The sequence below is a fragment of the Pantherophis guttatus genome, chromosome 1 (genome assembly GCF_059756535.1).
Source record: "Pantherophis guttatus breed Tessera chromosome 1, ASM5975653v1, whole genome shotgun sequence".
Lineage (NCBI taxonomy): Eukaryota > Metazoa > Chordata > Lepidosauria > Squamata > Colubridae > Pantherophis > Pantherophis guttatus.
In genome coordinates, this window is record NC_142063.1 from 116620833 (window position 1) to 116648479 (window position 27647).

General features: G+C 42.4%; 1 protein-coding gene and 2 long non-coding RNA genes across 9 annotated transcripts in view; 1 reads left to right on the plus strand and 2 right to left on the minus strand.

The window, feature by feature from the left end:
- LOC117675341 (uncharacterized) overlaps positions 1 to 3108 on the minus strand; it is a 63594-nt gene extending 60486 nt beyond the window's left edge. For all 3 annotated transcript variants that reach the window (XR_015731645.1, XR_004594183.3, XR_004594182.2), the window contains exon 1: positions 2793 to 3108. This is a non-coding gene — a long non-coding RNA (uncharacterized LOC117675341). The remainder of the gene's footprint in view (positions 1 to 2792) is intronic.
- CARNS1 (carnosine synthase 1) lies at positions 1790 to 26970 on the plus strand. Of its 3 annotated transcripts, XM_060687837.2 has the most exons (12): positions 1790 to 1970; positions 2112 to 2258; positions 6855 to 6982; positions 10975 to 10994; positions 11393 to 11645; positions 12777 to 12866; positions 14453 to 14940; positions 15449 to 15650; positions 18082 to 18173; positions 18645 to 18876; positions 21951 to 22222; positions 24038 to 26970. In XM_060687837.2, the coding sequence occupies exons 4-12, from the start codon at positions 10992 to 10994 to the stop codon at positions 25268 to 25270; spliced, it is 2865 nt and encodes a 954-aa protein (XP_060543820.2). In that variant the 5' UTR covers positions 1790 to 1970; positions 2112 to 2258; positions 6855 to 6982; positions 10975 to 10991; the 3' UTR covers positions 25271 to 26970. The 3 variants fall into 3 exon arrangements, with proteins under 3 accessions (XP_060543820.2, XP_034289759.2, XP_034289758.2); XM_034433867.3 differs by lacking the exon at positions 2112 to 2258 and having other exon boundaries at positions 1792 to 2111; XM_034433868.3 differs by lacking the exons at positions 2112 to 2258; positions 6855 to 6982 and having other exon boundaries at positions 1790 to 2111.
- Positions 4049 to 27647, minus strand: part of LOC132710758 (uncharacterized) — a 34394-nt gene continuing 10795 nt past the window's right edge. For 2 of the 3 annotated variants that reach the window (XR_015731650.1, XR_015731649.1), the window contains exons 3-4: positions 12157 to 12271; positions 9956 to 10333 (exon numbers count right to left, since the gene is read on the minus strand). This is a non-coding gene — a long non-coding RNA (uncharacterized LOC132710758). Of the gene's footprint in view, positions 6441 to 9955; positions 10334 to 12156; positions 12272 to 27647 lie in introns of those variants that run through there. The other variant, XR_015731651.1, reaches the window with a different exon arrangement.

The following is a 27647-nucleotide window of genomic DNA, read 5'->3' on the forward strand; positions in this document are numbered from 1 at the left end:
CATTTAAGAGTTCCCAATCCAGATATAACGAGCTGTAAAAGTAACCTTGAGAAACAGGAAGAAGAACTGCAACTGAGACAGTGGGCAGACAAAAGACATTTGACTCTGAGGTAGAATTGTAATTTGAGAAAGTATCTCAAACTTGACCCTCCCTAATTCTCTTGATGACAAAGGGAGAGGCATGGAAGCACATTCAGACTTGCAAGATTCTGTTACTGTAATCAAAGTAGTGCTAGCATTCCTAATTCTGATTTCTTAGTCTGTTCTACCAATAAGGGTTGACAGCAACTTTTGGGACAAACTATGTAGATGTGGAATACATGATATTATAGATTGTGTTTTCAACTTTCATCAATCTCCTTGTGATATTGAAAGATGACTCAAAGCACTGTTGCAAACATTCATCATTAATATGGCTATGGAAGAACCTGCCAGTTTGAACCTTTTACATTGTTTCATTAAAGGATCTGAGAATGGGAGAGATCAATAGGGATTTTAAAAAACCCACAAAACAGCTTAGGCATCCTTAAATTTGAAAAAAAAAACATATCTGCACTATTAACCATTCATAACTATATTTATCTCATAGCACTTTCAAAACAAGCATGATTTATTGCATCCTTTATTGAATCTGGACACAAGGAATTAGGGCCAGAAAGTCTATAAATGGCACAAAGGACTAAGCTTGTTCATATATTATTAAGGTCTTATTGTGTTGAAACAGGAGCTGGGCCAGATCATTCAGAGTCTTAACGAAAAAGCAAACAAGCAAACCAATGTACAACCATGCTGGCTGGAGAATTCTGGGAACTGAAGTCCACACATCTTAAAACTGCCAAATTTGAGAAATGCTGGTATAGTAATTAAAGGCACTACAACACTAGGAGTGGGAAACCCAAGTTCTAGTCCTGCCTTAATCAGGAAAGCGAATTGGGTGACTTTGGGCAATAGGCAATATCCAATCACTTCTAAAAAAGTTGCCAAGAAAACTGCCTGGACTTGTCAAGTACCTGATCAATCAATTAGAATAGCGCTGGAAGGAACCGTGCAGGTCTTCTAGTCCAATCCCTTGGCTCAAGCAGGAGACCCTATACCCGTGATGGCGAACCTATGGCACGGGTGCCACAGGTGGCACGTGGAGCCATATCGGTGGGCACGCAAGCTCAGCTTTGGCACGCATGTGTGCGCCAGCCAGCTGATTTTTGGGCCTTTGGGGCCCATCAGAAGTCAGGAAACACACTGTTTCTGGCCTCCAGAGGGCCTCTGGGGGTGGTAGGGAAGGCTATTTTCACCCTCCCCAGGCTTCTAGAAAGGCTTTGGAGCCTGGGGAGAGCGAAAAACAGACCCACCGTGCCATCATGTGCCGAAAGTGGGGGGAGCATGGGGGGTGGGGCACATAGAATTATGGATGTGAGCATGCGTGCGTGTGACCCCACTGTGCTCCCCCCCCTGCTTTTGGCACCCGATGGCAAAAAGGTTAGCCATCACTGCCCTATACCATTTCAGACGAGTGGCTATCCAGTCTCTTAAAAGCCTCCAGTGATGAAGCACCTGAAGGCAAGCCCTTCCACTGGTCAATTGTTCTCACTGTTAGTTAATTTCTCCTTAATTCCAGGCTGCTCCTCGCTTATTCTGGCTAAATCCACCCGAGTTAGGATTGATCCCAAAGAGAAGAGCCCTAATAGTAACATGCAACAGAAAAAGGGAACCCGTAGCTTCATTCCTTTCAGTCGAGAGGAAATTCTGACCTTTCACATCACCTCCCCCCACCTCCTCCTCCCCGCGAGAATAGGAGGGGTTCCCTTCCCCTCGCCGCCTGCTTTTCCACCGCTGGCAGCCATCCTAGTGCGCGCTCGCTCCCTAACCCCGGGATCGCGTTTCGTCTGGTCAATGGTGGAGGGCGGTCTCTGGTCCCGGCAAGCGCCCGCCTGTTTTGCTCCGATGCTTGCTAAACTGCCGCTCTTCATTGGGTATGCCTCTCCCGTCTCCCTATAAAGCCTGCCTGCCTGCCTGCTTGGATCCGCGGTTCATTCTGGGGCTCTTTCCACCCGCCCTCGCCAGCGGACCGGATCGTGCGGTTTTGGCCTTAGCATCCTTCCCTTCTTTTCCAGGTAATCCGGGCTGGAGAAGACTGGAGGAGGAGTGGCGGGTTTTTCTCCCGTTTCAGTGGCTCGAGAATCCGGGGGGAGCCGGAGCGGGGATGGCGCTGCCGCTCACGGATGTGAACGCTGCTGCTTTGAAGTTACGAAGAAAAGGGGGTGCGACGGCGGTGGTGGGCGAGAGGGGGGGGAACGCCGACCGCGTGGCCGCCCGCGCTTGGAAAAAATGATCAGTGTGTGCTTAGGGGGGAAGGGGGGGGCGCGTTTCCTTTCAAGGTTGCAAGCGAAGCTCTCCTTTCTGAGGAGACTCGACCCGGATTCGTTTGCGACTTGCTGATAGGCGCGCCTGTGAATTGCGACCGAAAGTCTCTCAGGCGAGGCTGGAGGGGACGCGCAGCTTTCACCTTAACCGCTTCCCGTCGTCGCGGCTGGGGCTACGTGGGGAATGTGGTCACCTCTGAAACGTGGGTGGCAGCTCGGACTACGCCTGCTGTTGGGGGCAGGGAAAAGGGAGGGAGGGGAGAATCGGTCGAGATGCCTGCGGGGGACCCTTGTTTCGCTTCAACTCCGCCTCCGGAGCTCCCGCTCTACCTCCCGCCGCTTCGCCGGGAAAATAAAGGCGCCAAATTCCATCTGGGAAAGGATGGATAAAGGCTACGATCTCTGTCCTGACCTGACTAGGATCCTGCTTACCAGTAGTTCGCCGTAGAAAGATCCCCGGCAAAAAACCCATCTCCGTGGCTCCTTAGATTGGAGTAGCTGAGCGCGCCTCGCCGCACATTTCTGGATCTGCCCCTCTTTGGCCTTTGCTCGGACTGGAGTCACACTCCTTCCGCGCACGAACGGGCTCGGAAAGAATGGGGAGAATCCACAGAAATGCTGCTCCTTTCTCTGACTGAAAAAGAGAACCTCTGTGGGGAAACAGCAAAGAGCTAGATCTTAATTGGCAGCATTGTTGTGGTGCTCCATCACTGCAGGTTTTCAAGGAGAGAGTGGATTGGTTCGAAATGGTATAGGCCAGGCTCTCCTGCTTGAACAAAGGGTTGGACTAGAAGACCTTCAAGGTCCCTTCCGACCCTGTTATTCTACATTCTAAATAAATGTTGCGGTTTGCTTGGTCTTTGGCAAAGGGAGTGGCCACACACGAAGGCTCTACCCTCCATGTCAGGGCTTCCCAGACAGGGTACTGGATTAGAGCAGGGGCTTTCCAACCATATCCCAGCCGCCCAAACCTGTTAGTTCAAAACAAAACAAAATTCCAAGACCCCCTATTTGAGAGGCAAAGCCCTATCTGTAGTAATGAAAAATTTGGAATGAAATACAGTGTGCACGCTTATTGTAATTTATTAATGCAGATATTAAAACTTATTTGAATTTCACAAAAATAGATTCCTCAATTGCAACACCGGAATATGCTTGGATTTTTTTCTGTTTTCACCAGTTTCTGCACTGTTTATCTATACTAACTATCTATATGTGGAAAAATATTCAAATTACATAAATACTTGCTAGGTGAAGTAAAAAAAAAAAAGAGAATAGACAATGTAAATTTTCTGGGGATATAACTGTATGGGGAGAGGGTTATAATAGTTTAATATGGTGAGACTGAACAATTATCCAGGAAAATCACCATTTGGGATGTCTCTTAGAACAGTGGTCCCCAACTTTTCCGGCTTGGCGGCCCTGGAAGGGGAGAGGGGATGGTTCCATGTAAGCAGTAGCCACGTGTGCACCCAGCTCCATTTGTGCGTGCAGTGGGCATGTGAGCCTGCCACTAACACGAATGGAACTTCGCATGTGAGTGCAAGCACCCACTGCTTGCATAGTTCATCGCTCACACGGTTCAGTTCTGAACAGGGTTCTGAGGGTTTGGAACCCCTATCTTAGAATGAATTACTGAGGAATGCTGATGATCTAATGTAGATAAAAATGACACACAGTATAATAATTGCAGGGAAAAAGTAACGGATTAAGATGGTGAAGTTAAATTTGATTTTTTTTCCCATTGTGCATGCCAGGCAGAAGCCACTTAAGCAACTCTCTACCTCCTGCTTGCCTAGTTTTGCAAATGCAATGCTAACACGTGTTTACTCTGGAGAAAGTGTCATTCCAAAGGGATTTGAGGCACACATGATTTTCAGCCAAGCTATGAAATCCTAAAGTTCTTTCTTTTAATTCCAATACAGTTTATCCTTAAATAGATATGCAATGGATGTTGCCTTGACACAAACATACATACAGGCAGTCCTCAACCTACAACAGATCATTTAGTGACCATTAGAAGTTACAACGGCACTGAAAAAAGGGACTTATTTCACACTTAAGATCGTTGTAGCATCCCCATGGTCATGTGATTTATATTCGGATGCTCGACAACTGACTCACATTTATTTATTTATTTATTAAATTTATATACCGCCCTATTCCTGAGGGACTCAGGGCGGTGAACAGCGAACGATAAAAATACATGTAATACAAACGTTAATAAAAAACCAATTAAAATATACTAAACACTCTGGTCCTAGATAATTCAAGACATCCCAGTTTAAAATAAAATCAAAAGCAATATAAAGGGAAAGTTAGGCCAGGCCGGCCTGCTGAAACAGGAATGTTTTGAGGGCACGTATAACATTTATAACAGTTGCAATGTCCCGGAGTCATCTGATCCCCTTTTGTGACCTTCTGACAAGCAAAGTCAATGGGGAAATCAGATTCACTTAAGAACTGTGTTACTAATTTAACAACTGCAGTGATTCATTTAACGAATATGACGAGAAAAGTAACAAAATGGGGCAAAACTCACTTAACATGTTTCTCACTTAACAACATAAATTTTGGGCTCAATTGTGGTCTTAACTTGAGGACTACCTGTACACACAAACATTACTCTGTAATATAAAAGAGATACGTTTCCAGGAATGTGCAGCACTTTGGTTTTGATCTTTTAAAATCGTTCTGCCTCTCTTTGTTGCATGTTAGGACACAGTAATAATCACAAGGGGAAAGGCATTTTTGGCATTGAAGAGGGAGGGTCCGCTCGCCCTTCAAGGTAGTCCAAACAAGAAGCACAACCAGGAATACTATACTACCTTTATCTTTATTGTAAGGTTACACTAACACAATCTTGCAAGCCTGTATTTCTCTCCCCCCTTTCTCTTTATTCTTGAGAAGACTAGAGAGGGTCCCTGCTCAAACATTCTGGCTCAGCTTCTGTGGACAGAGGTATCTTTTGTGTGACCGTTGGCTAGACTGTCTCTTCCTCCCACCCCTCCAAGGTCATCCCCACATACCATTATAGGGACTCACCGGCTATCACTTTTGTGCTGAAGTCTAAGTTAGAAACTCCCCCAATGGATTTCCAACTTCACTCTGGTTTCAGTTGCCCTTTATGCTGTTCAAAGTTTGAGGGCAGGCTGGATGTCAAGTTATGGGTGTGTGCTTGTGAAGGGACAGCAGTCGGAGCTGGGGGAGGTCAGCAGGGAGTGGAGGACCAAGTCTGTCATTCAAGGTGTTAACCCCCCCCCCAAGTTCCTTACAGAACCCATTCAAGGGAACCCGGTTTGAAAAAAAAAACAAACCCAAATTGGAGTATCAGAGCATATGGACAGCAGGCATAACTATGATAGGAACCTTTGTTGAAGTCACTCCACGGCTTACAAATTCATGAATTTGGGAAAGGATTTATTTCTGTTCTGAGTGTTACCTAACAATTGCCAAAGACAGGTAGTCCTTGCTTAATGGCCGGTCTTTTAGCGACCATTCAAAGTTACAAGAGCTACTTATGACAAATTTTCAAAGTTCCACTGGCTTCACTCACAATCCTGCAGCCATGTGACCATATTTGGAAACTGACTGTCATTTAGAGCCATTTGCAGCATCCCATGGTCGCATGATCACAATTTCCTGTGGTTGTGGGTTTTTTTGGAGGGGGATTCCATTTCCAGCATTTACTTCAGGTTTCCAGCAAAAACACCCATTGGCGAGAACAGGTTGGCTTAATGACTGCTCTGTTCACATAACAACTGCAGCAAAAATGTTCATAAGGTTGGGCACAGTCAGACCCACTTAATGACCGCCATGATTTACAACTGTAATCCTGGGCTCAATTATGGTCGCATGTTGAGGACTATCTGTAGAACAAACAGGACTTTAAAATCTCTTCATTTCTGTGTAGACCTTACAAGCAGGCTCTTGTCAACAGGCATTAGCATGAGCATTGGGGAAAACGGCTGGAAAGAATGTGCCTCTAGGGCTGGACCAGGTGGAGAATTCCAAGGCTGGAAAGAGAAGAGTTGAAAGCATCTGGGAATATGGGTGCCTCTCCGCTGGCCAGATAGCCTGCTTTAATCCCAACAGTGCCATAAGAGAAATAAGAACAAATAAAACTCTTTAGGAAAAAAAGAAAAGAATTGAGCAGGTGACCTCTTAACTAATATACAGTATGTTATAAATATTAAAAGTTGCTGGGTTACTTAACCAAAATCCAGCTTTAATCATCTCAGATTTCATGCTTGTAAACTCTGATCATTATGAAAAGAATAATTTTTTAAAAAGTTACCGGTAAGCTAAGGATTTCAACAATAGCACTCCTGGTTGAAAGTTTCATGAAGTTGGGATCTAGGAACAGAAACTAGAAAGTTATGTGTGCCAAATGCAGGGAACACTTTTGTTAGAAGTGCTACTAAAGTGTGAATACTTTGTTTTTGATTAGATCAAAAAATAAGGACTTCAAATTGACTTCTATGCCCTTTCCAGGTTCCATCTTAGGATAAATGACAGTGCAGCTAGAAGGATCAAAGAATCAAGAGAACTGCCAGTGGATCGATGCTGAGCTCTTGAGCTACAATTGGCTGACTAGATTTGTCCTCACTCTATCCAAGGAGGTAAAAAAAAGAATGTGTGCTATTCCACCATACTTTTGCTTGCTGTAATGGCAGCCTCTCTCCAGGTCAAGTCCCCCTCTAACCAGAGGTGATTTTATAGCAGTAAAAAGGCTCTTGGTGACATTATTTCAAAATCTATTTTTCAAGATATTTAATTATGGAAAATGGAACTATTTAATTTAGTTCCAAACAGATATATGGAACAAAAAAAAATGGATGAAAAGATAAAGTTAAGCATTCCAGGCTAAAAGAAAGTGCAGTGGTTTGGGGTGGGAGCGCTTTTTCTTGCATGCTGGTTCAGCTGTACTTTGTCCTCATAAAGGAAAGGAGGCTATCAGAACAGATTAGACTGGGATTCAGATATTTTATTCTGGGACAGAAGTGAGAGCCACTCCTACAATTCATATCACAAATAGACACACCCAAGCTTTATTTAAATGATTGTGGTGCCCCTGTGTCCAAATTATGTACATGTGGCTACTTTAATTTTAATCATCAACGTGGTTATTACAAGTAGTCCTTGTGTTATGACAGCAATTGGGACCTCTAAGCCAATGTCACTAAGTGATGCAGTCATAAAGCATGACATCACATGACCACATTATTTAGAGAGAAAAATCTCAGCAGTCTCAATTGCCATTGTAATCCTGGACCATTCATTAAGTGAAAACCTCACAATCTCTGTGAGGGAGGAAACAGATCAGGCACAGAAGAGATTGTCAATAAGAATCACTTGTTTCTTCCTCTTTGCAGAGCAGAGGAATTGGAGAGGAAGGGATTACAAGAGAATAAACAGGCACAGATTACAAGAGAATGGAGAATACACTGGGCTATTTGCATAGCTTGCTCACAGTCCTAGCCCTGAGTGCCAGTGCACTGCTTTCAAGGTATATTCCTAATTGTGTGCCTGCTTATTCTCTTGAAACCTCTTCCTCTCCAATGAATGTAAATACAAACATTAATTCCCTTCTTGCTAATTATCCCAGCACCAAAGAGAGCATTTCAAAGGACTGGAGGAGTGGGGAAAAGGAAAACATAGTCATGGTCAAATAACTTCTCACTTAGTGGCTACTTTCTTAATGACAAAGCTGCCAGTCCCAATTGTGGTCACAAAACGAGGATTATCTGTATAACCAAATATTAGATTGACGGGATAGTTACTATTAAACTGAAATATGTCAGCTTTCTAGTGGTTATTTAAATAAACTCAGTGAACTGACATTTGGAAGCTCATGTGTCTAATGAGCCTAATCTCTAGCAGTTGAACTATTCTATTTCTTAGTTTCCTAAACAGAAAATATAGGATGCACAGGCTGCTAGGATACACAGGCTGCTATTCAATTATTGATTAAAATGTATTGGATGCATTACCTCAGTGTAGATGCTAGGGGTATACATTACCAATTGAAAAGAGTAAGAGGATTTTGTTTGTCCCATGGAAAGCTCTGGAGAGACTAGTATGAGATAATATTGCAGAATGGCATATTGCTAGAACGGGAGAAGATGGCAGGTAAAAATGGAGTTGAAGTCTGCAATCCTGTTTATAGTAATTAATTCCAGATTTTGAAATTTGGTAAATTGGGTAAATGGATTGTGTTTTGTAAACAGATTTTATGTTGTGAATTTCATTGGGGATACGCAGTTGGAAGTTTGGAGCAGTTAAGGGAATTGAATTTTTTAACACAAAGAAAGGAATATTGGAATTTACAAAACATTCATGCACAACAGTATATAGAAATACGTGCTCTGGGGAGCTATCAGATTCTTGCCACATAAAGCAGCACATTTCCTTTACTAGTGGGGTCCTACTCGGACCTTCTCAATAACTGCTGACAGCTTTGTTGCACCGAAAGCTGCACTTTGGGATGGTCATAATCACAGCATTTCCCAGCTTCTCTATTTGGAAGCATGAAAGAAGATACAAGTAGATACAAATCTTCAGACAAAAGACATTCAATTTCTTGATGCTTGTGGGGAAAAAAAACAAAATTAATACCGTCTCTAGCATTTTGATTTGCAAAAAGCTACAAGAATTCAAAATGCTACAAGACCGATGCTTTTACATCATGAGTAGCAATAACTTTACCATATAACTTTTAAATGTTTTGGAGTTCCAGGTATTTCAGTATTGACATTTTGTTATACTATTGTTACTACATCTTTCCATCAATCCCTTTCAGCTCAGTAGAACTATTAATCTGGTGAGGCCAGTAGCCCCACTGATTCAGTCAATAAGAGCCTTGCATGAATCTTCAGAGCTTGCCAAAGAGACTGAGAGTATGCGGAATTATCTAAGTTTAATTATAACATTTGCTTTGTTTTATTATTCCTTTTCTTTTTAATACATTGCGTTGTTTTGATACAATGATATTTATACAATATTGATTGAAGATTATTGACGCTTTATTGTTTAGATAATGTAGACTATTGGAAATAAAGAAAGGAAGAGAAGTATTTTATCAATATTCATTACAATTTAGGATATCAATATTATAAGCCAAAGTTTATTTGATTTTTTTTTCTCATCCAGAACTGAATATACCATCAGGAGAATGTATGCGTGTCTATGTCTATGTGTAAAGCATGCCAACAAAAGGACTTATTTAAGCAAAGCAAAATTAACAAGCCTTAAAATGCCAAAAAATAAAAGAAAGAAAAAAAAGGGGGGGAATGGGGTTTGGAGTTTCTAACTTCTCTCTATTTATACATCTGCTAATTTACATTGTAGAAATGTAGGCCCTCTCAGAAGCCAGACTGTAAGTGATGCTCCATGATGTACTGTATATATGAGAACATTCTTGCTTAAATTATTTAGCATTCTTGCTTAAGTCTTCATATTGTTGGAAATGTATCTTCTTTACAGTGTTGGGTAAAATTCATTCTTGTTGGTTTCTCTTCAGATCATATAAATCTTTCACCTTTTACTCTGATTTATTCTTATAGAATGAATATAAATATGAATATTATAAAATATTGTAATATTTTGTTGCTGAAGACATCTGAAAATCCTCAAACTTTGCATTGTTTTTGGGGGGCTTGGGTAGATGGAGCTTTAAATCTCTTTAATAATGATCATGAATGTTGCACAATTTAATTTCTGCCTGTGCTTGTAGGCTATTATTTTAAACACCACAATAAGGACCAAGTAGCACTAAGTGTGATGGAATTTACTGCCTGGTTCTGTGAGAATTTCAAATGCTGCTGTGATATCTTTGTAAGAAGGCAAGGAAAATATGGATGTAGCCAATTTTAAATTGAAAATGCTATCTCCAATATTTGTCCTTTGTTGTTCATACACATGGCAAACCCTTTTCCACAAGTTCTATTTCAGCCTGTCAGATCTATTTCAGCCTGTAAATGAGAGAGGTGGAAAATGAGCAACAGAATGAATGCGACATAATAGCAATTGTTTCAAAGAAGCATAAGATCAAACACGTCATTGTTTTCAAAACGGAATAATTTGGCATGATTTCAAGATAACAGAAGAAAAATCGGTTATTTATATTTTCTGGCTACCTCACTCCAAATGATTCTGAACAGCTAAAATACAGTAAAAGAAAGACAGATCATAAGCATACAGAGGACAAAATAACTAAGCATCCTCAGGAGTCCAATCACCAAAACCTATGAGAACAACCAGGTTTTCACTGAAACTCACTAAACAACATTATGGGCAGCTATAGAAATTAAATCAATCAATCAATCAATCAATGTCAGAGTCTTATGGCTCTCGGGTAAATGTTGTTCCAAAGAGTAGCCATGACAGAAGCACAGAAAACCCCAGAAAGCCAGATATGCTCTTATTCAAGAGTTTGATGATGGCAACTGTTCTGCCTAAGAAGCTTCAATGACCCTTAAATTTAATTGTGTAAGGTTATGGAACAACATCCTCATCATTTTAAAGAGATTTGTGTCTGGATTTAGGGATGGGCTAAATATTTGCATCACAGGAAGTATAAAGAAACATAATTTATTTCTTTTTTCCTTTGCAGTATCTTCACCTTGAACAATGGTAAGTTGTTTTCATCGCATCTCTTCTTTTTCTGCCATTCCTGGCTTGTGTATGTGTTGCTATTTCATGCATGTGCACACACAGAGACATATATTCTTAAAGACAGTATGTGTGCATATTTTTAAGAATCCCCAATATCCCATTTGAGATTATTTCCAGAGGGGATAGAAAAGTGAAATGAAGATCTGTTAACAAGTAGAAACTGATTTCTAATGGGTGGTGGCTGGTATCACCTTCCTTTTTTGCACTGAAGATCTTTCTCATCTTGAGTCTTTTATGGACCAGCAGCTGAGACAGGGGAAAGCTCTCAAAATAAGTGTCCCTCTGTTCTTTGGATGGAATCTAAAGTGCATCTCTTTGCCTTTTCCTTGGCATATTTCTCAATACTTTGACTACAGTTGTCTCTGGACCAGATCCACACTGAACCACCCCAAACACCCAAGGAATTGGATTGGGCAGAACAGAGCTTTCTTCCACCACTGAGTCCACTACGCAGCGCCCGGCACCGAGATACACTCCTGGATAGCAAAATTAGCCCTGAGGATGCACAGGCCAGGGCCTGGACAGCCTATTACTATGACTTGTTGCAGTGCAGCTTACAGCAGCAAGGGCTCCCAGAAACCACTGATCACACCAAGGAGCCCCGATCAGGTGGGTGTCACATTGTATTGGTCACATGTAGGATACATTTTAACTATGATTGATTGAACAATTATATATCCTGTCACCAGAGGTGGGCTTCACATAATTTAACAACCGGTTCACCCCAGCACTGAAAATGTGAGCGCGCATGCGTCTTCCGCCCATGTGCATGATCTTCTGTGCATGCGCTTTGCTCACACGTACTCTTGTACGCATGCACGCAAGAAAAAAAAGTGCAGCTAAATAGGACGGTATAACACCAGGGTGGGCCCTCCCCTCCCGCAGGTCACAACTACCAGTTCACACGAACCGGTACGAACCGGCTGAATCCCACCCTTGCCTGTCACCTGATTTGCACATATGTTTAAATCATAATGGCTTATCCTTATATTTGGAATCGGGATGTAAAATACAAAGCTAAAAAAGATAAAAAAAACCTCCTTGAATGAAGCTGATGACTCATGAAGGTATTCATGTAGCTTTCTGGACAATGATAGGGGAGTAAAAGAAAATCATTTACCTGTCTAGTCTATAAAATTGCTTGATGATCCTCTGTCCAACTACTAACCCAGTCCAACGTGTTTAGCTTCTTTTTTTTTTAAGTTCAGCTCTGATGGGTTAGGTCCTGCCACCTACTGAAGAAAGATACAGAGCTTTTGTGCCTGAAAGCTGATGGAATAAATAGAATCAAAGGAAATATATAGGATAATCTGTCATCTCATGATAGAGTAATCCTTATATTTGAGCACTTCATCTGCCTCTATCATCATCTTCTTCTTTTAACGACCCCATAATCCCTTGCCGGGTGGAGTCTGGACATCGAACGGAGCTAGCAGAGTGTTTACTGGCCGGATGTCCTTCCTGTCACCAATGCAGAGTTTTGTTGAGCAGATTTATTCTCATTGTGTCCAGAGAGAGAAATATCTGCCTCTACCTAGGATCAAACTCACAGCCTCCTGATTGTGAGGCTAGAACTCCAACCCTAGGCCACCATACCACACCACTCCACTTCATCTATACCTGTAAAAAAGACTTTTCCAGAGATTCTGCCTAGGAGATGACCAGAATGCAAAGAAAGAAAGAAAAAACCCTGAGGTTTCGAGGTTAATGGACTACTGATTTTGTTCATGTCTTATTTAGGATTTGGACCCTCAGATATAACCATCTGTGTCTTGGGTTGCCCTGCTTCATATCTGTCAGTGCTTCTGGAAGGTGGCAACCAGTGTCCTGGTAAGTTCTTAGATTAGGTATTTTGCTTGACCTTAGCCTATTCTTAACGTTTGCTCAGAAGTGCTGAACTGAACTGACCTTATGCTCTTCCACTTGATAAATTATAATAAATGTGAAAGCTCATTACCATCAATTAATTTTCAAAATTTTGTTTCACCCCAAACATACGGTCAGAAATGAGCCATGTTCAGTGCTCTTCAAGCTAGTGCCTTCCCATATGCCAGAAGTGCCAGAAGATATATGCCACTTCCTTGCCAAGGATGCCTTTGAAAATCAGCTGTGATCTTCTAAGGTGATAAACACTAGCATCTTCTTTATCATATGATAATTCCAATTCTGAAGATGCTAATCATTTTTTTCTTTTTCTGTTCAATCATGTCAGATCCTTGGAGACTGCCTGAAAAGTGGAAGAGTTTTTGAACATCAGTGACAATTAAACTAGATATTGGAGATACTATTTGTGAATCCTCTCTGTCTTAATTTCTGGTTCCTGGTTAGGTCATTTTACTGTTTCTTTGTTTCAGGAGAGGAGGCTAAACCAGAGTTGGTTACCATTTTGAATGTTTAAGGAATTCAAAGTTGTATATTGTCACTTAAACTGGAACAGTTTTTGGTGTTCCAATTTTGAGAGTTAAATCTGTTTTGTAAGGAAGGCCAAGGCATCTGAGTGATTCCCAGCTGCACGGATAACACGAAGAACCAGCTCTTTCTTCTCCCTCCACTTGCCCTTCAACACTTTTTTTGCTTTCCAGGCAAAGAGAGATGAGCTGGTAACTCACAAGCCATTTTTTGCTTGTTCGTTTTTTCTGTTGCCTTATCCGAACATCCTTTCAAAAACAAACAAGCACATCCTTTCCAACAAATAAAATGCAAAAATGAAACAAGCAGACCCAAAGTAGGAAGCTATCTATGCAAAGACCTATCTGTACACCTTTAATTATAAATGTGTTGCTTGTACCTTTGGGGAATTAATGTTAGCAGCTTAAAAAATTGCATGTTTAGCTTTCAGAATGCCTTCTGCATACTGCAATAAGGGCTGGATATACCATTATTAAGTCAGGGCTTGTGGTACTCTCCTCCTAAGTATACGAGGACATTTTCCTATAATGTTTTTCCTTTCATAAACCTTGAAAGGCTGTCACCCAAACAGCGAACAACCCATTGTAATAGAATGACTGGCTAATGCATAATAATAATAAAAACAATAATTTAAAAAAACATATAATGACGATATGCTAATGATATCCTGAGAGATTATTTTATTTTTCTTGTTCAGTCTCACTAGGTTCAGTGGTGTCATGTGGGAAATATGTCAGGATAGCACATTACAGAAACAGGAAGGCAATTTGCTGGTTCCAGAGACATTGTGAGAGCCAGTAATCAGGGTGCTGGTGGTACAGAATACATTTTTCACTGTTTTGAATGGCCTGGGAACTGGCAAATCGCCTTGCTGTTTTCTGTTCTGTTACAGGTTATTATGATGCAAATGTGGTATAGGCAATTTTGGGTTCATTTTAAGTTTTCACAACATCCTTACTTTCTCAGATATATCCACAGGCTGGATTTCCCGTCTTCTCTTTCCCTAGGTAACATGCTGCTGTGCTTGTCACCAGCCTGGCTCTCCAAAGTTCCCTCAGAAACTCATCCTGGTGAGTCATCTTTATACGTACTGAAGGCTGTGACATTTGAGCTTGGCGGCCGCACAGTGCTGGAAGAATTTTCTTCCCCACGTCGAGTCAGCTACTTCACAGGGAGCTTTGGGCCCTGCAAGCTGCAGGGCCAGTCAGCGGCAGAATTGGCCCGAGATCTTGATTGCCCCACCGGAAGTTCGGGAGAGTTGACTCGCCTGCTAGAGGACAAGTTGCTGACCCGGCAGCTGATAGATCAGAAGGGAGAAGTAGCTGTGCCACCCACCCTGGCCTTCACCTTCAAGCGCCCAATGCTCCTGCGCAATGTGACAGAAGAGCAGCGCATCCACGTGGTTGAACTGAGTGGCCGGGAAGGACAAGACAACCTTCTGCAGGAAGAAATTACAGCCTTCTTGCAAGGTGGTGCAATGGAGTCTTACAAACAGGTAAGAGGTCCCAAACTCAACTGAACTGAGGGGCTTCCACAAAGAAGAGGGGGTCAACCTATTTTCCAAAACACCAAAAGGCAAGACAAGGAGCAATGGATAGAAACTAGCCAAGGAGAGAGCCAACCTAGAACTAAAGATAAATTTCTTGACAGTGAGAACAATTCACCAGTGGAACAGCTTGCCTTCAGAAGTTATGGGTGCTCCATCACTGGAGGCTTTTAGGAAGAGATTGGGCAGTCATTTTTCTGAAATGGTATAGGATCTCCCACTTGAACAGCGGGTTGGACTAGAAGACCTCCAAGGTCCCTTCCAACTCTGTTATTCTGTTCTGTTATTAGAAAGCAAGACAGATAGGAGGTGAAGAATAGGGCATTATAGAGCAAGAGAACTGCAGTTCTTTCCATTCAGATGAGAAGTTAGGATGAGTGTTGGAAATAGAATACAGAGTTTTGGGGAAAGAGCTGGACATTTAAGCCTTGCTGCCACAGGTATTGTACTTCCACAGGTGGTGGTGAAGCCCTCAGGCTGGCGCTGCAATGGAGCCCAAGCTGTATCGTTTCATGACAAGTCAGAACATGGAAGCGTTCTGCAGGTGGTCCTTACCTTACTGGAGACTCTAGAGGAAGACGAGAGCATTTTGCTGGAGCCTTTCATTCCTACTGCTCACATCATCCAATCTGGGCCTTTAGTTACAAACAACTCCTCAGGTAAGGAATAGCTATTGATTACTTCCCCTTATGTCACAAAGCTAATTATCCTCCAGCTCAGTGCCTGTAACGTACAGGTAGTCCTTGACTTACAACAGTTCACTTAGTGGCCGTTCGAAGTTACAACAGCACTGAAAAAAGTGACATGACCATTTTTCACAGTTATGATCATTGAAGCATCCCCATGGCCACATGGTTTACATTCAGCTACTTGACAACTGAGTCACACTTATGACGATTGTAGTTTCCCGGGGTCATGTGACCATCTTTCGCCACATTCTGACAAAGGCAGTGGTAAAGCCAGATTCATTTAACAACCGTGTTACTAATTTAACAAGGGCAGTGATTCACTTGTGGCTAGAAAATTCATAAAATGGGGCAAAACTCACTTAACAAATTTCTCACTTAGCAACATAAGATTTGAGCTCCAGTTGAGGTCACACAACTTGATCACAACAGATTTGTGGCCATAGGTTGAGGACTACCTGTATAGTTTAATCTACCCTTCTACCTCCTATATATATGCTGGAATATAACTCCCAAACTACCTATAACCGTGATGGCGAACCTATGGCATGCGTGCCACAGGTGGCACGTGGAGCCATATCTGTGGGCACGTGAGCGTTGCCCTATCTCAGCTCCAGCGAACATGCGCCTGCCAGCCAGCTGATTTTCGGGCCTTCTGGGCCCACCGGAAGTTGGGAAATGGGCCATTTCCAACCTCTGGAGGGTCTCCCGTGGGGAGGAGGCCATTTTCACCCTCCCCAGGCTCCTAGAAAGGCTCTGGAGCCTGGGGAGGGTGAAAAATGGGCCTTCTGGTCCCACTGTGCCATCACATGCCAATAGTGGGGGGAGCGTGGGGGTCATACGCACATGCACAGAGGGGCGGGGCACATTGAATTATGAGTGTGGGCATGCGCGCACGTGACACCCCCCCTGCACTCCCCCCGCTTTTGGCACGTGATGGCAAAAAAGTATAACAACAACTGGGAATTCTAGGATTTGTAAGTCCTTCGTATCCAGGGTGGATTTGATTTAAATCAACTTGATTTAAATCACAATTTTTAAAGAGCAACTGTCATCTCTGTCCCGTAGCGGCTCCTCCTCTGACCCTCTGTTGACTCACCGACAGTCCCTTCACTTTAATGGGACGGCTGGTGATGCGGCAGTGACACAACAAGGTGAGGGATATGGCGGGTAGCAGGTGAATGGATGCCCGCTAACAGGCGCTGCCATGATGGATCTGAAATGACAGGTGCTCTTTAAATGTAAGGACTCATTCTTGCTGGTAGTTAGGATCTTTAATATTATTATTTGCAAACAAAATGAAGGTTTCCTATTTAGCTTGCAGAGCTTGGATTCATTGAATGAGTTTACCAAAAATGTAAATATTGCAGAATATACAGCCTCATGCTACATAACTAAGCTCCATTTCATGCTGAATAAACTAAATTATTAATGTATTTTAAATAGAAAACTATCTTTAGATAGATTTTCACTCCAAAAGCATTTTATTAAAATAAGTTTGATAAAAATAAAAAAAAATCTGATTTAAATTTTAAAAAATCTGATTTAAATAAAAAAAAAGATTGCTTTGATTTTTTTTAAAAAAAATCATCAATTTTTATCCACCCTGTTCGTATCCAAAGGTACCAGCACAATGAAGATTCAGTTATTCCATAAACAATTGTTTCTTCTACTTGCTTTGCTTCATTTTGTTAGCATCTCTTGCATGTACCAGGGCTTGAGCATTTTGGAAGAGAGGCTTTGTGATGATGATTTATGGTGTGGTAGGACCTGCACAACTCATAGTACTAGTAGTGATTGTAAGGATAATATATTCAGATCCACAATTCTCCAAAATTATTTGACTGATAGTACTCCAGAGTAATATAAGCTTTTCATCAAACCTGTCTTGTCCTCTTCATTTTCCTCCATATATTAATAATATATTTATATATTATATATTAAACCTTTATTGTCACTACACAACATATGTACCATGAGATTGGTTGAGCTCCCTCAGTGCACCCCCCCAACACAATACAACTCAAAGTGAAGACAGAAACCCAATAAATCATATAACAAAAACCCAGTCCTATTGCACAAGTGTGAACATGTTACACATTGCGCCAGCCCTGCAAATTCATCATACTATGTAGTTATGATGTTATTTTGCATTCAGGAGTCTGTCAGACTACGGATAAAAACTGTTCTTCAGCCTGTTTGTGCAGCTGGCTATGCTTCTATATCTCCTTCCTGATGGTAGGAGGGTAAAGAAGTGCTGACCAGGGTGTGAGTCGTCCCTGAGGATTTTTCTCATTCTTCTAATTCAACTATATATGAACTTGAATATTCAGCTCCTATGAACTTGTCTTTATGATTGCTTCCATTTCTCTTTCCTATTTTTCTTTCTGCTCTACATCTCCAGTTCCAGGCAACATATCTCTGCAGCGCAACCTGGCAATCCGAATTTGTGCTATTGTATGTAGGTCCCGAAAAGACCAGCCTCTGCTAAGCAAGGTAAAGGGAACCCAACTGAAATTAAAAGAAAACCAAGAATGTATCATTGGTAAAAAAAGGCATACAGACCACAGAAGAGCCATATGCAAGAGATGATTAGCATATTCACACCAATTTTGGTGTCCCACTTCGTATTTTTCTTCGGAACAGTGTAAAAATAATTGAGCTTACAATTATTGGTGCTTAAAAATACAGTAAACCTTTCACGCCAAAATAATGTCTCATTTAGAAATAAGCTAAGTTCCATAATCAGTCATTAGAGTGGCAATTTTTACCCTCCTGCTGGGCAGGAAATACTCTAATATCTCAAAATAAATAAATAAATAAAACCTGGAGATCTTTCTATATTGTATAGCTGTAGCCATAATCCAATACAGTGGACACAACCCTTAGGACTCTTTGAATGGAGATGTTAAGACAGATTGTTCACAATAGTTCAAAAAGATCTTAAACCTTTTGGTTCTTTTTCAGGTAATATGTGGTGTAGGTCCAGCAAATAAGCCACTGAAACACCAGACCACAGTGCCTCAGAGTCTGGAAAGCAGCCTACAGCACTGGGGACTAAAGGATGAGATCCAAATTGCTGCAATCCACGCCCAAATTAAGAAAAAAGCAGAAGATGCCATGAAAACCTTCATGGATATGGAGACAAGTCTATCAGTTGAGCAGAAAGGTGGTCGCCGAGCACAAACTGACATTATTGGTAAGCTTGTCGCATCAGTCATTATATCTTATTGTTTGTAAGATATTGTGGGGTTTGATTGCACAATGAAACTGGGGTTGTCAGAGCAGCTGAACTACAGTTTTAGCAAAGCGTGGGGCAGTGGTGTGAAGTGGCTTTACTGATTATAGTAACAGGACCAAATAGCATCCCACAGCATTAGAGAAATTCCTTTCCAGGTTCTCTGTTCTAGAAATAGGCTTGCACAATGTCTATTTTTATGTTTAGGTTAGCAGCTGCTTGCCTGACAGTAAGACTAAAAGCATGATAGTCTCTAATAAAAAAAAAAACACTGCATGATATTTCCTTTATGTTAAACATTGCTGCTGCCTGCCTTCTTGGAATAGAGGCAAATTAGGGTCTTCAAACCACGTAGTATTTATTGATCTGGATTACTTTATTTTTTGGCATATGTCAATTGATTCCAGCCTCTGAGGATATACTTGAGCAATAGGTTCTTGTGCAATTTTCCCCTTAAAAACAACAAAGAATAACCAAACTTGGTTGCCACCAGTGAATTAAACTTGATATCACCATTTCACTTCATCTGAAATTCACAAGTCTGATTTTTTGTGCTAAATTACAGTATTTTTCAGAGTATAAGACGCACCAGAGTATAAGACACACCTTAGATTTTGGGGAGGAAAATAAGAAACAAGCTGATTGGCAGGTGGATGGCCTCCCGGAATATTCCCAATCAGCTGTTCCCAGAGGTGAATTTTAGCAACAGGTTCCTTGGTTGTGAGCTCTGTGCCTTGCTTTTTTTTCTTTTTTTCCCCTGCTTCTGAAACTCCGTTTCAGAAAACTTTCTTTTCTGCCTCTGAAAGTCTCTGAAACAGAGCTTCAGAAAAAAAGCCTCTGAAGCTCTGTTTGGGGGCTTCTTTTCTGAAACTCTGTTTGGGGGCTTTTTTTTCTGAAGCTCTGGGGGCTTCTTTTCTGAAGCTTAATTTCTGATGCTTTTTTCAGCCTCTGAAACCTCCATTTGAGAAGCTGGGTGGGGCTACATTCGGAGTATAAAACACACCCAGATTTTCACCCTCTTTTTTGGGGGGGAAAGGTGGATCTTATACTCCAAAAAATACAGGTATCTATTTTCCATGTTAGAACTATGTATTACTGATCAAACTTCTCCTAGCCTCTTTACTCATTGTTGACAACAGCTTCTTTGCCTCACACAACCTCAGCTACCGCTTGATAACAAAAATAGGGAAACAGAAACACATTCTTGGTTTGCTATTCTTTTCATTGTTCTTTTTTCCCCCAATAGCATGACTGGTGTGACTGTTTGTGGTGAAAGAGAATTAGTGATGAGAGGCTTGGAATGTGAGTCCGGGCATTTTTTTGGTAGTGTTAGAGCTGGATATTGGGTAGGAGGCAAATAGGCATGAAAGAAGTGAAAGTAAAAAATATTAGCTTTTTTTTTCACTATGTTGATTATTAGTATTTTAAAATATTTTATAAATCGGTGTTATTTGTTTAAACTTTGAGGTGGTTGTATTGTTATTATCTCTGTACTAAAACAAAAGTCAGAGTTCATTATTGTTATATTAGTTTGATGCATAATTTTTGTCACTTTAATTTGTTGTGTTATTCCCTTTCCCTTTTCTGCCAATTTGTATTTTAATATTTAATGTTGAAATGTAACAAAGATACCATTAAAAAAAAGAAATGAAATTAAAGGTAGAATGACATGTTGATGATCTCTGGCAGGGCCAAAACGAATGTCCTAGTTTTTCTTGATCCATCAGCAGCTTTTAGTGACATCAAGGTATCCTTCTGTGGGGATTAGGGGTGGGAGAAAATGGTTCCCCCACTCCTAAATGGTTCTCCTTTCTCCGTGGTTGATTCCAGTTGGCAGTGAAGGGTGAGGAAGAGATCAATCTCAAGACCATTGAAATGTGGAGTGCTTCAGGTCTCAATACTCTCACTCCCTTTTTTAATAACTATATGAGGCTGCTTGGTGAGGTCATCCAATTTGTAGTTAGACAGTATGCTAATGATACCCCCTTATATCCTGATCCCAAGCTAACCAGGTGATTCTGAGATGTCTCAGTGTCTGGAGAAAGCAGAGGTCTGGGTGGAGAGGAACAGAAGCAAACCCTGATAAGAATGATTGGCTGTGGATGTTTGGACCATTCAGATCATGAGATGGTCCATTTTTAATCCTAAATAGAGCTGTACTTCCCACTTCAGGACTGCTGTATAATTTGAAGATCTCCTTGCACTCACAACCTCTTGCTCAAAGAGCAGATGGCAGCCATGATCAGGAATGCCTTAGCTCTAATTCATTTTGTGTGTCAGTTGAGTTCATTCCTGAACTGGGAGACCCTAAGGATAGTTACCCATACTTTGGTCACCTCGTGTTTGGATTATTGCAATACCCTATGCAGGAGGCTGCCCTTGTAGACCAACGAGAAGCTGCAGCTGGTTCAGAATGCAATACATTGGCAATTATGGACATGCCTTGGTGTGCCCATGTAATACTTATGCTTGCTGTGCTGCTTTAGTTTCCAGTACGCTTCCAGGTGCTCATTATCACCTATAAGTCCTTTATGACATAGCCCCTATCTGTCCCCCATATGATTAGGCAGACTCATCATGCTCTAGGTTCCATTGATTAAAAATCTGATGGGAGACAGGAAGCAAGCAGTCTTTGTCATATTGCCTGTCCTCTAGAGGAGGGGACTCCAACCTCAGCAACTTTAAGCCTGGAGGAATTCAACTCCCAGAATTCCCCAGCCAGCTTTGCTTTGCTGGCTGGGGTATTCTGGGAGTTGAAGTCCTCCAGGCTTAAAGTTGCTGAGGATGAAGATCCCTGCTCTAGAGCAGTGTTTCTCACCCTTGGAAACTTTGTGGACTTCAACTTCCAGAATTCCCTATCCAATATTCTGCTGCACTAGAGGGATTCCTTCGTTTCTTCTCTCTTGTGTTATGTACTATAGCTAGGATCAAAGGTAGCTTCTGTGGCCTTTCTATGGTTGTTCAGGAAGGCCTTGTTACAAATGTCCCTCTCTCTCTCTCTTTTTTTTTTTTTTTTGGCATCTTCTTTTCTGCAGGGGTGGATTTTCTTCTGAGCTCAAAGGACCAGGTGTTGCAATTGGTAGCCCTGGAGATGAACTCACAGCTGTGCCTGGAGACTTGCTCAGCCCTTGAATCCATGGGCCGGATGGTTGGGGCCCCAGGAAGCGAGACAGCACGCGCCTTGGTGGAGACAATGCTGCATCGTGCACAATGCCGCCTGATGGAGGGCAAACATGTGCTAGTGATTGGGGCCGGCGGATTCAGCAAAAAGTTCGTCTGGGAGGCTGCCAGGGACTACGGGCTAAAAGTAAGATGCGGAAACACAGACCTGTGCAGCCCTTCCAAGCTGCAGGATGGACTAGCTAGAGCAGCACCACCCCACAGTCCCTGTCCGTATCCCATCAATGTCATGGGCATCACCTAAACAGAGAGGGGAGTAAACCACAGACCCACGTTACCCATCAGAAGGGCTTGCTCATTTCACTTTTGCCCGTAAAGCTGAGGAGTTGGCCTACAGGTCCCATTTCCAGCCTTGCCATCTCTCAGGAGTACTTCAAGTGGGGCGTTGGAGGGCCCAATCCAGAAGCAAGGTCCTGTTGGAAGAGTCACTGGGGATGGAAACAAGTTCTGCGGACTTCAGAGCTCCTTCCACCACTTCCTGTCTCCATGTAATAATGTTAGGATGCAGATATGGGGCAGGACAGATGAGCTAGCTGTGGAGATTGTGGATTCCCACTTTTCTCAAGAACCATCCATTCCCCGTTGTTATTTTGGCATGGTTCCTAGTCTTCAGTAGCAGCGTAAGAGGCAAAACCTGAAACTTTCATCACTGAGAATTCCTAGAATCACAGGCAGGCCTGCCCCCATCTTTCTAAATATCTTTTTCCTGATTTTTCCAGATCAGATTCAGGATATAAGTACTGTTCCCTACAGTCTTATCAGACACTGGTGTCTTCCACCTGTAGAAGAGGTAGAAATGCAGTACAGTACTGTTACTGCGACAAGAAGAAGCCATCTTGGGTTTGCTAGTCTCAAAGCTCTTAATTTCCAAGACCTACTTATCACTTGCGCAACTAACTGCCTGTTTAGAACCAGAAAGAAGGTCCCTCCAAATAAGTTGGATGTTGTATCGAAATTAGCTAAGGGGATGTATATAATAGGTCAGGGTGGGAAGATGACTGGAATGAAATGAAAACTAACGGCAAGAGTAGAAGGACGCAGACCACTGAGCCAGAGCCAGATTTAGCCTCTGAAAGCTCATTCCATTGTCCCTGAAGGTTTCAAGTGCTTTAATGTCAGCTTATTCCTCTGCGACTGAAGGATGATTTTGCCCCTCTTGGAGCCTTGATCCATTCTCCAGTTCAGACCCCGAATTGAGCACAATGGCTGCATGTGCCACAGTCATATATCCACAACTGCAGCTTTCAAAGTGGGGACGGTCAATATCCTATGCTTTATCCAAGTTCCTCCTGGAAAAATGGCTTGGCTCTGAAGTTATCCAGAGGCTTGATAGCCTCCGTGTCCCTGGAGTTCACTGCTAAAAAAGCCCCTGCAGTGAAAGAGATAACGTTGGCCCATCCCCACACCCTCGCTCTTAACTCACAAAACCCAACGCTGGCACTTCCCTGATCTAACCAGAGTCTAGCTAAAGAGTGGAAAATGAAACTGTGATTCCCTTGTTCACACAGCCCTTCCCATGCAAGCAACAGGGTCATCTTTGATTTCTCAAGACTGTGAACGCTTTTTAGCCAGCCTGCCTACCAACATGGGTATTGCCTCAGCATTAATTCCTCCTCCCAAACCTAGAGGACAATGGAGCTCTTCCTTCTAAGCCCTGCTGCTGCAGAAACGGGGATCTAGAGAAAGCTCAGAAAGCTCAACCAGCTTGATGGAATGGAATGGTCAGTTGATTGGGGAAGCATCTGTCTATTGATAGTGCCTTCTTCTTAAGGGACTCCTGTATGGTCCCTGGCCCCAAGGAGTTGGCCTTCTCTGATACTGTCTGTAGTGATGCATCTCTGATTTTTTCCCCCTCCTTCTCTGCATCTCTGCCTTTCCCTCTTCCCCACCCTGTTTCCACTCCCCTTTCCTTCTCTTCTTCTCTCATCTTTCCCATCCCCAGATCCACCTGGTGGAGACCGATCCCAACCATTTTGCCTCCCAACTGGTGCACACCTTCATCCACTATGACACCACAGACCACACGAGGGATGAAGAGCATGCCCGGAAACTGCTGGGGCTTATTCAGGAGAGGGGGCTGCATCTGGATGGCTGCCTGTCCTACTGGGATGACTGTATGGTCTTGACAGCGCTGATATGTGAAGGGCTGGGTCTGCGCTGCAGCTCCTCAACTGCCATGCGAGTGGCCAAGCAGAAAAGCCGCACTCACCAGCACTTGTTGCGGCGGTGCAAGGAGGGGTCTCGCTGGTCCTCCGCAGCACTCTATGCTGTGCCATGCTGCCACCTGGAGAGCCATGCTGATGTGGAGCGAGCTGCCAGCCATATTAATTTCCCAGGTGTCATGAAGCTCGAATATGGGGCCGGAGCGGTAGGGGTAAAGCTGGTAGAAGATGCCCAGCAATGTCATCTGCACTTTGACAAGATCACACAAGATCTGAAGGATGACTCGGATTATTTTGGCATTGGGTTGGGTTGGGGCAATAACATGCTATTGATGGAGTATGTCTCAGGCACTGAGCATGATGTGGATCTGGTGATATATGAGGGACGGATGTTGGGGGCATTTGTGTCTGATAATGGGCCCACCAGGGTGCCCAACTTTACAGAGACGGCAGCCTGCATGCCCACTTGCCTGCCCCCTGAGAGTGAAGCACAACTTATCCATGCTGCTTATCAGTGCTGCTTAGGTTGTGGTCTCACTGATGGTGTCTTCAATGTGGAGCTCAAATTGACAGCTGCAGGCCCCAAACTTATTGAAATCAATCCTCGTATGGGTGGCTTCTACCTCCGTGATTGGATTCGGGAGATCTATGGAGTAGACATCATGCTAGCTTCTGTCATGGTTGCCTGTGGAGTGGCCCCAGTCCTGCCCACACCCTCCCGTCCCCGTACAAACCTAGTGGGAGTGATGTGCTTAGTGTCACAGCATCTCCAGGCTCTCAAATCCACAGCTAGCCTAGAGATACTTCAGGCCCTACATGAGCGTGGTGTCATCCGCCTCAACCTGCTTGAAGATGAGATCGTGTCTAAAGAATATGAGGAGCCTTATTGCAACGTGGCTTGTACCAGTTCTAGTCGCCATGAGGCCTGCATCAAGCTACTAGGCATCTGCCAGGTGCTGGGCATTGACTCCCTGCATTACCCTGTTGCTTACTTCCTCTCTCACTTCAAATAGCCTTGGAGATTCAGCTCCCTCAAGTTGGAGCTGAACTTGCATGTGTGAGAGAAAGAGAGTGAGTGTGCGTGAGAGAGAGACTTGTCTATTCCTTCTAAATTATCCGCTTCTTATTCCTAAGTTTTCACCCCTGGAGTTTGCATTACACAAACTTCCTACTTACTAGTCTTTGGAGCCATCTCTGGGAAGCGTTCACACCTTGAAAGGGCTCACTTCTTTTAGGAAAGGATTCTAATAACTATTAAATCCTCCCCTTCTGCCCTCTGTGTGAGGATATTTTCTTCTATTTTATTTGTGCTTCTGATTAATCTTCCTGGTCCCAGCCCCTGGTTTCTAAATTACTCATGCGCTGGACCATAGATAATGTGAAGTTCCAGGCTCTTCACTTTCTCTTTTTTTCACTGAAAAAGGGGAAGTTCCTTTAAGGTAGCCCTGCAGAGAGAGCCTGTTGCATACTTCCAGAATCAATGGAAGAGAAAGCTAAGGTCAATTCTTTAGAGCAGGGGTGTCAAACTGGCGACCTGCCGGCCGGATACTTCACACGCAGGCCACACCCACCCCGACTCCGCAAAGGCAAAAACCGTCACGATACGTCACGTGACGTGATTGAGTTTGACACCCGTGCTTTAGATCCAATATTTCAACAGCAACATACTACAATAAATGAGCAAGAGTATTTCTGAAAGCACAGTTTTTCCTGAAAGGAACCATTGTATGCAAACTCCATCCATATACAGGTGAGCATCTAAACCAACCTACTTAAAAAAAAAAAGGATGGAAACATACAATAACAGATGTTTAGCAATAGTATGTAAGATTCAATAAGATCTGCTGGCTCCACACTTGTAAACCTTGCAAATAATAGTTTAGTGCCTTCTGATCCTTTTTAGAAGCTAACAAGGACAACTTTATTCTAATCAAACCATAAAATAATGAGGGCAATAGAACATCCTGTGATGAGTCTTCATATTCATAACTGATGCTGGGAAAAGCTACTATATATATATATTATTTGTGCTTGTAAGAGTAACATCTATAAGCATCTCCTTACCTCTGTAATGTGCCAAGAATTCCACAAAAGAATATTACTATAACAATATTTCCAAGCACATGACAATAATCTATTATAACATTTTCTGGTTTGCACCCCTAACTTCAAATAATCAACCTTCCAATGGAACTCCAATGACCCTAAGGTCATACAATACTGAGCAGCCATAATGCTAGCATTAGAGTTTCTGCAGTAACAAGCTGTAATTTTGCTATCAATCTGAATTGTGAATACTATGCTTTGTGCATAATCCAAACATCCCCAAAACTAATAATACACGTAAGCATATTTCTAACCAGCATAAAGAGCAATGAGAAAAAAGTGTAAATCTGTGCAACTGAAAAGCATTTCTGTCTTTTTCATGGGTTTTTTTTTACCATTTTCACAACAAATGGAAACTCAGTTGGCAACTGATTTGCCTGAGAAAATATTGAGAACATGAGATTTAAAATAACTAACAACTTGAACCTATTTGGATCAAAGAATTGGGAACTGGGAGCTTTAAGGTAGTCAGAGTTGGCTATCAGTGGGAGCATTAGTTAAGCATGTCCTCTTAACTGGTTGGTGACTCTACCTGCCTATTTTTCCGTAACCTCTGTAATCAAGCAGGTATAATAGTTCCTCCCCAATAAAATGCCATGCAAAAATATCAAGACTCCTGGAGTGTTCTTTACAGCTGCACCACAGCTCATTCCCCACTTAGGAGTGAACACAAGAAAAGCTGGTGAAGACTCGCCAAGAAACTAATGGGGGGGGAGGGGAGAAGACTTCAATTATATAGAGATGACTCTTATGGTCTTGTTAGTTTCAAAGAGATTTCCAAGTGATCCGTTTCTAGAATATTCCAGATTTTGGATTCACCACCATCTATGAAAATCTACCATTGACCCCAAGTCTTCATATCAGTTCTCTTCCAACTTCATTGCTTTAGCACTGACTTACATAGGAAATTTAATTTGTACTGGATTTTATCTCCTTCCCACAGTCTGCAAAAGGGAGAACAGTTCACCCTTTTGGAATCTGTCTTACCTGTTCTGCATATTCAGTCCTTTTTAACAGAAGGACTGAGCTATAGGCAGGGTAAAGTTGATATTCTGTAAAACACTAAAGCAAACAGAAAAACTGTCATTTACAAGCACCGGTCTCAATTCTGACCTACATAAACCTTAAGATTCAATCTTTTCAATCTTTGGATGAAATATGACATTTTCAAAACTTCCCATCAGAAGCAAGCTTCCTTCACAGGATCTAAACTAAATATTTCCTACTGCTTCTTATTGGTTCCACCAAAGTGTTTATTAATTCTGAAGATACAAATTGCATCAT

Bases quoted from the DNA above. Each gene is read 5' to 3' on its own strand.
- CARNS1 (XM_034433868.3), top strand. The intron at 14,941-15,448 runs GTAAGAGGTCCC...GTACTTCCACAG, and splicing joins CAATGGAGTCTTACAAACAG to GTGGTGGTGAAGCCCTCAGG. The intron at 15,651-18,081 runs GTAAGGAATAGC...CTACATCTCCAG, and splicing joins AGTTACAAACAACTCCTCAG to TTCCAGGCAACATATCTCTG.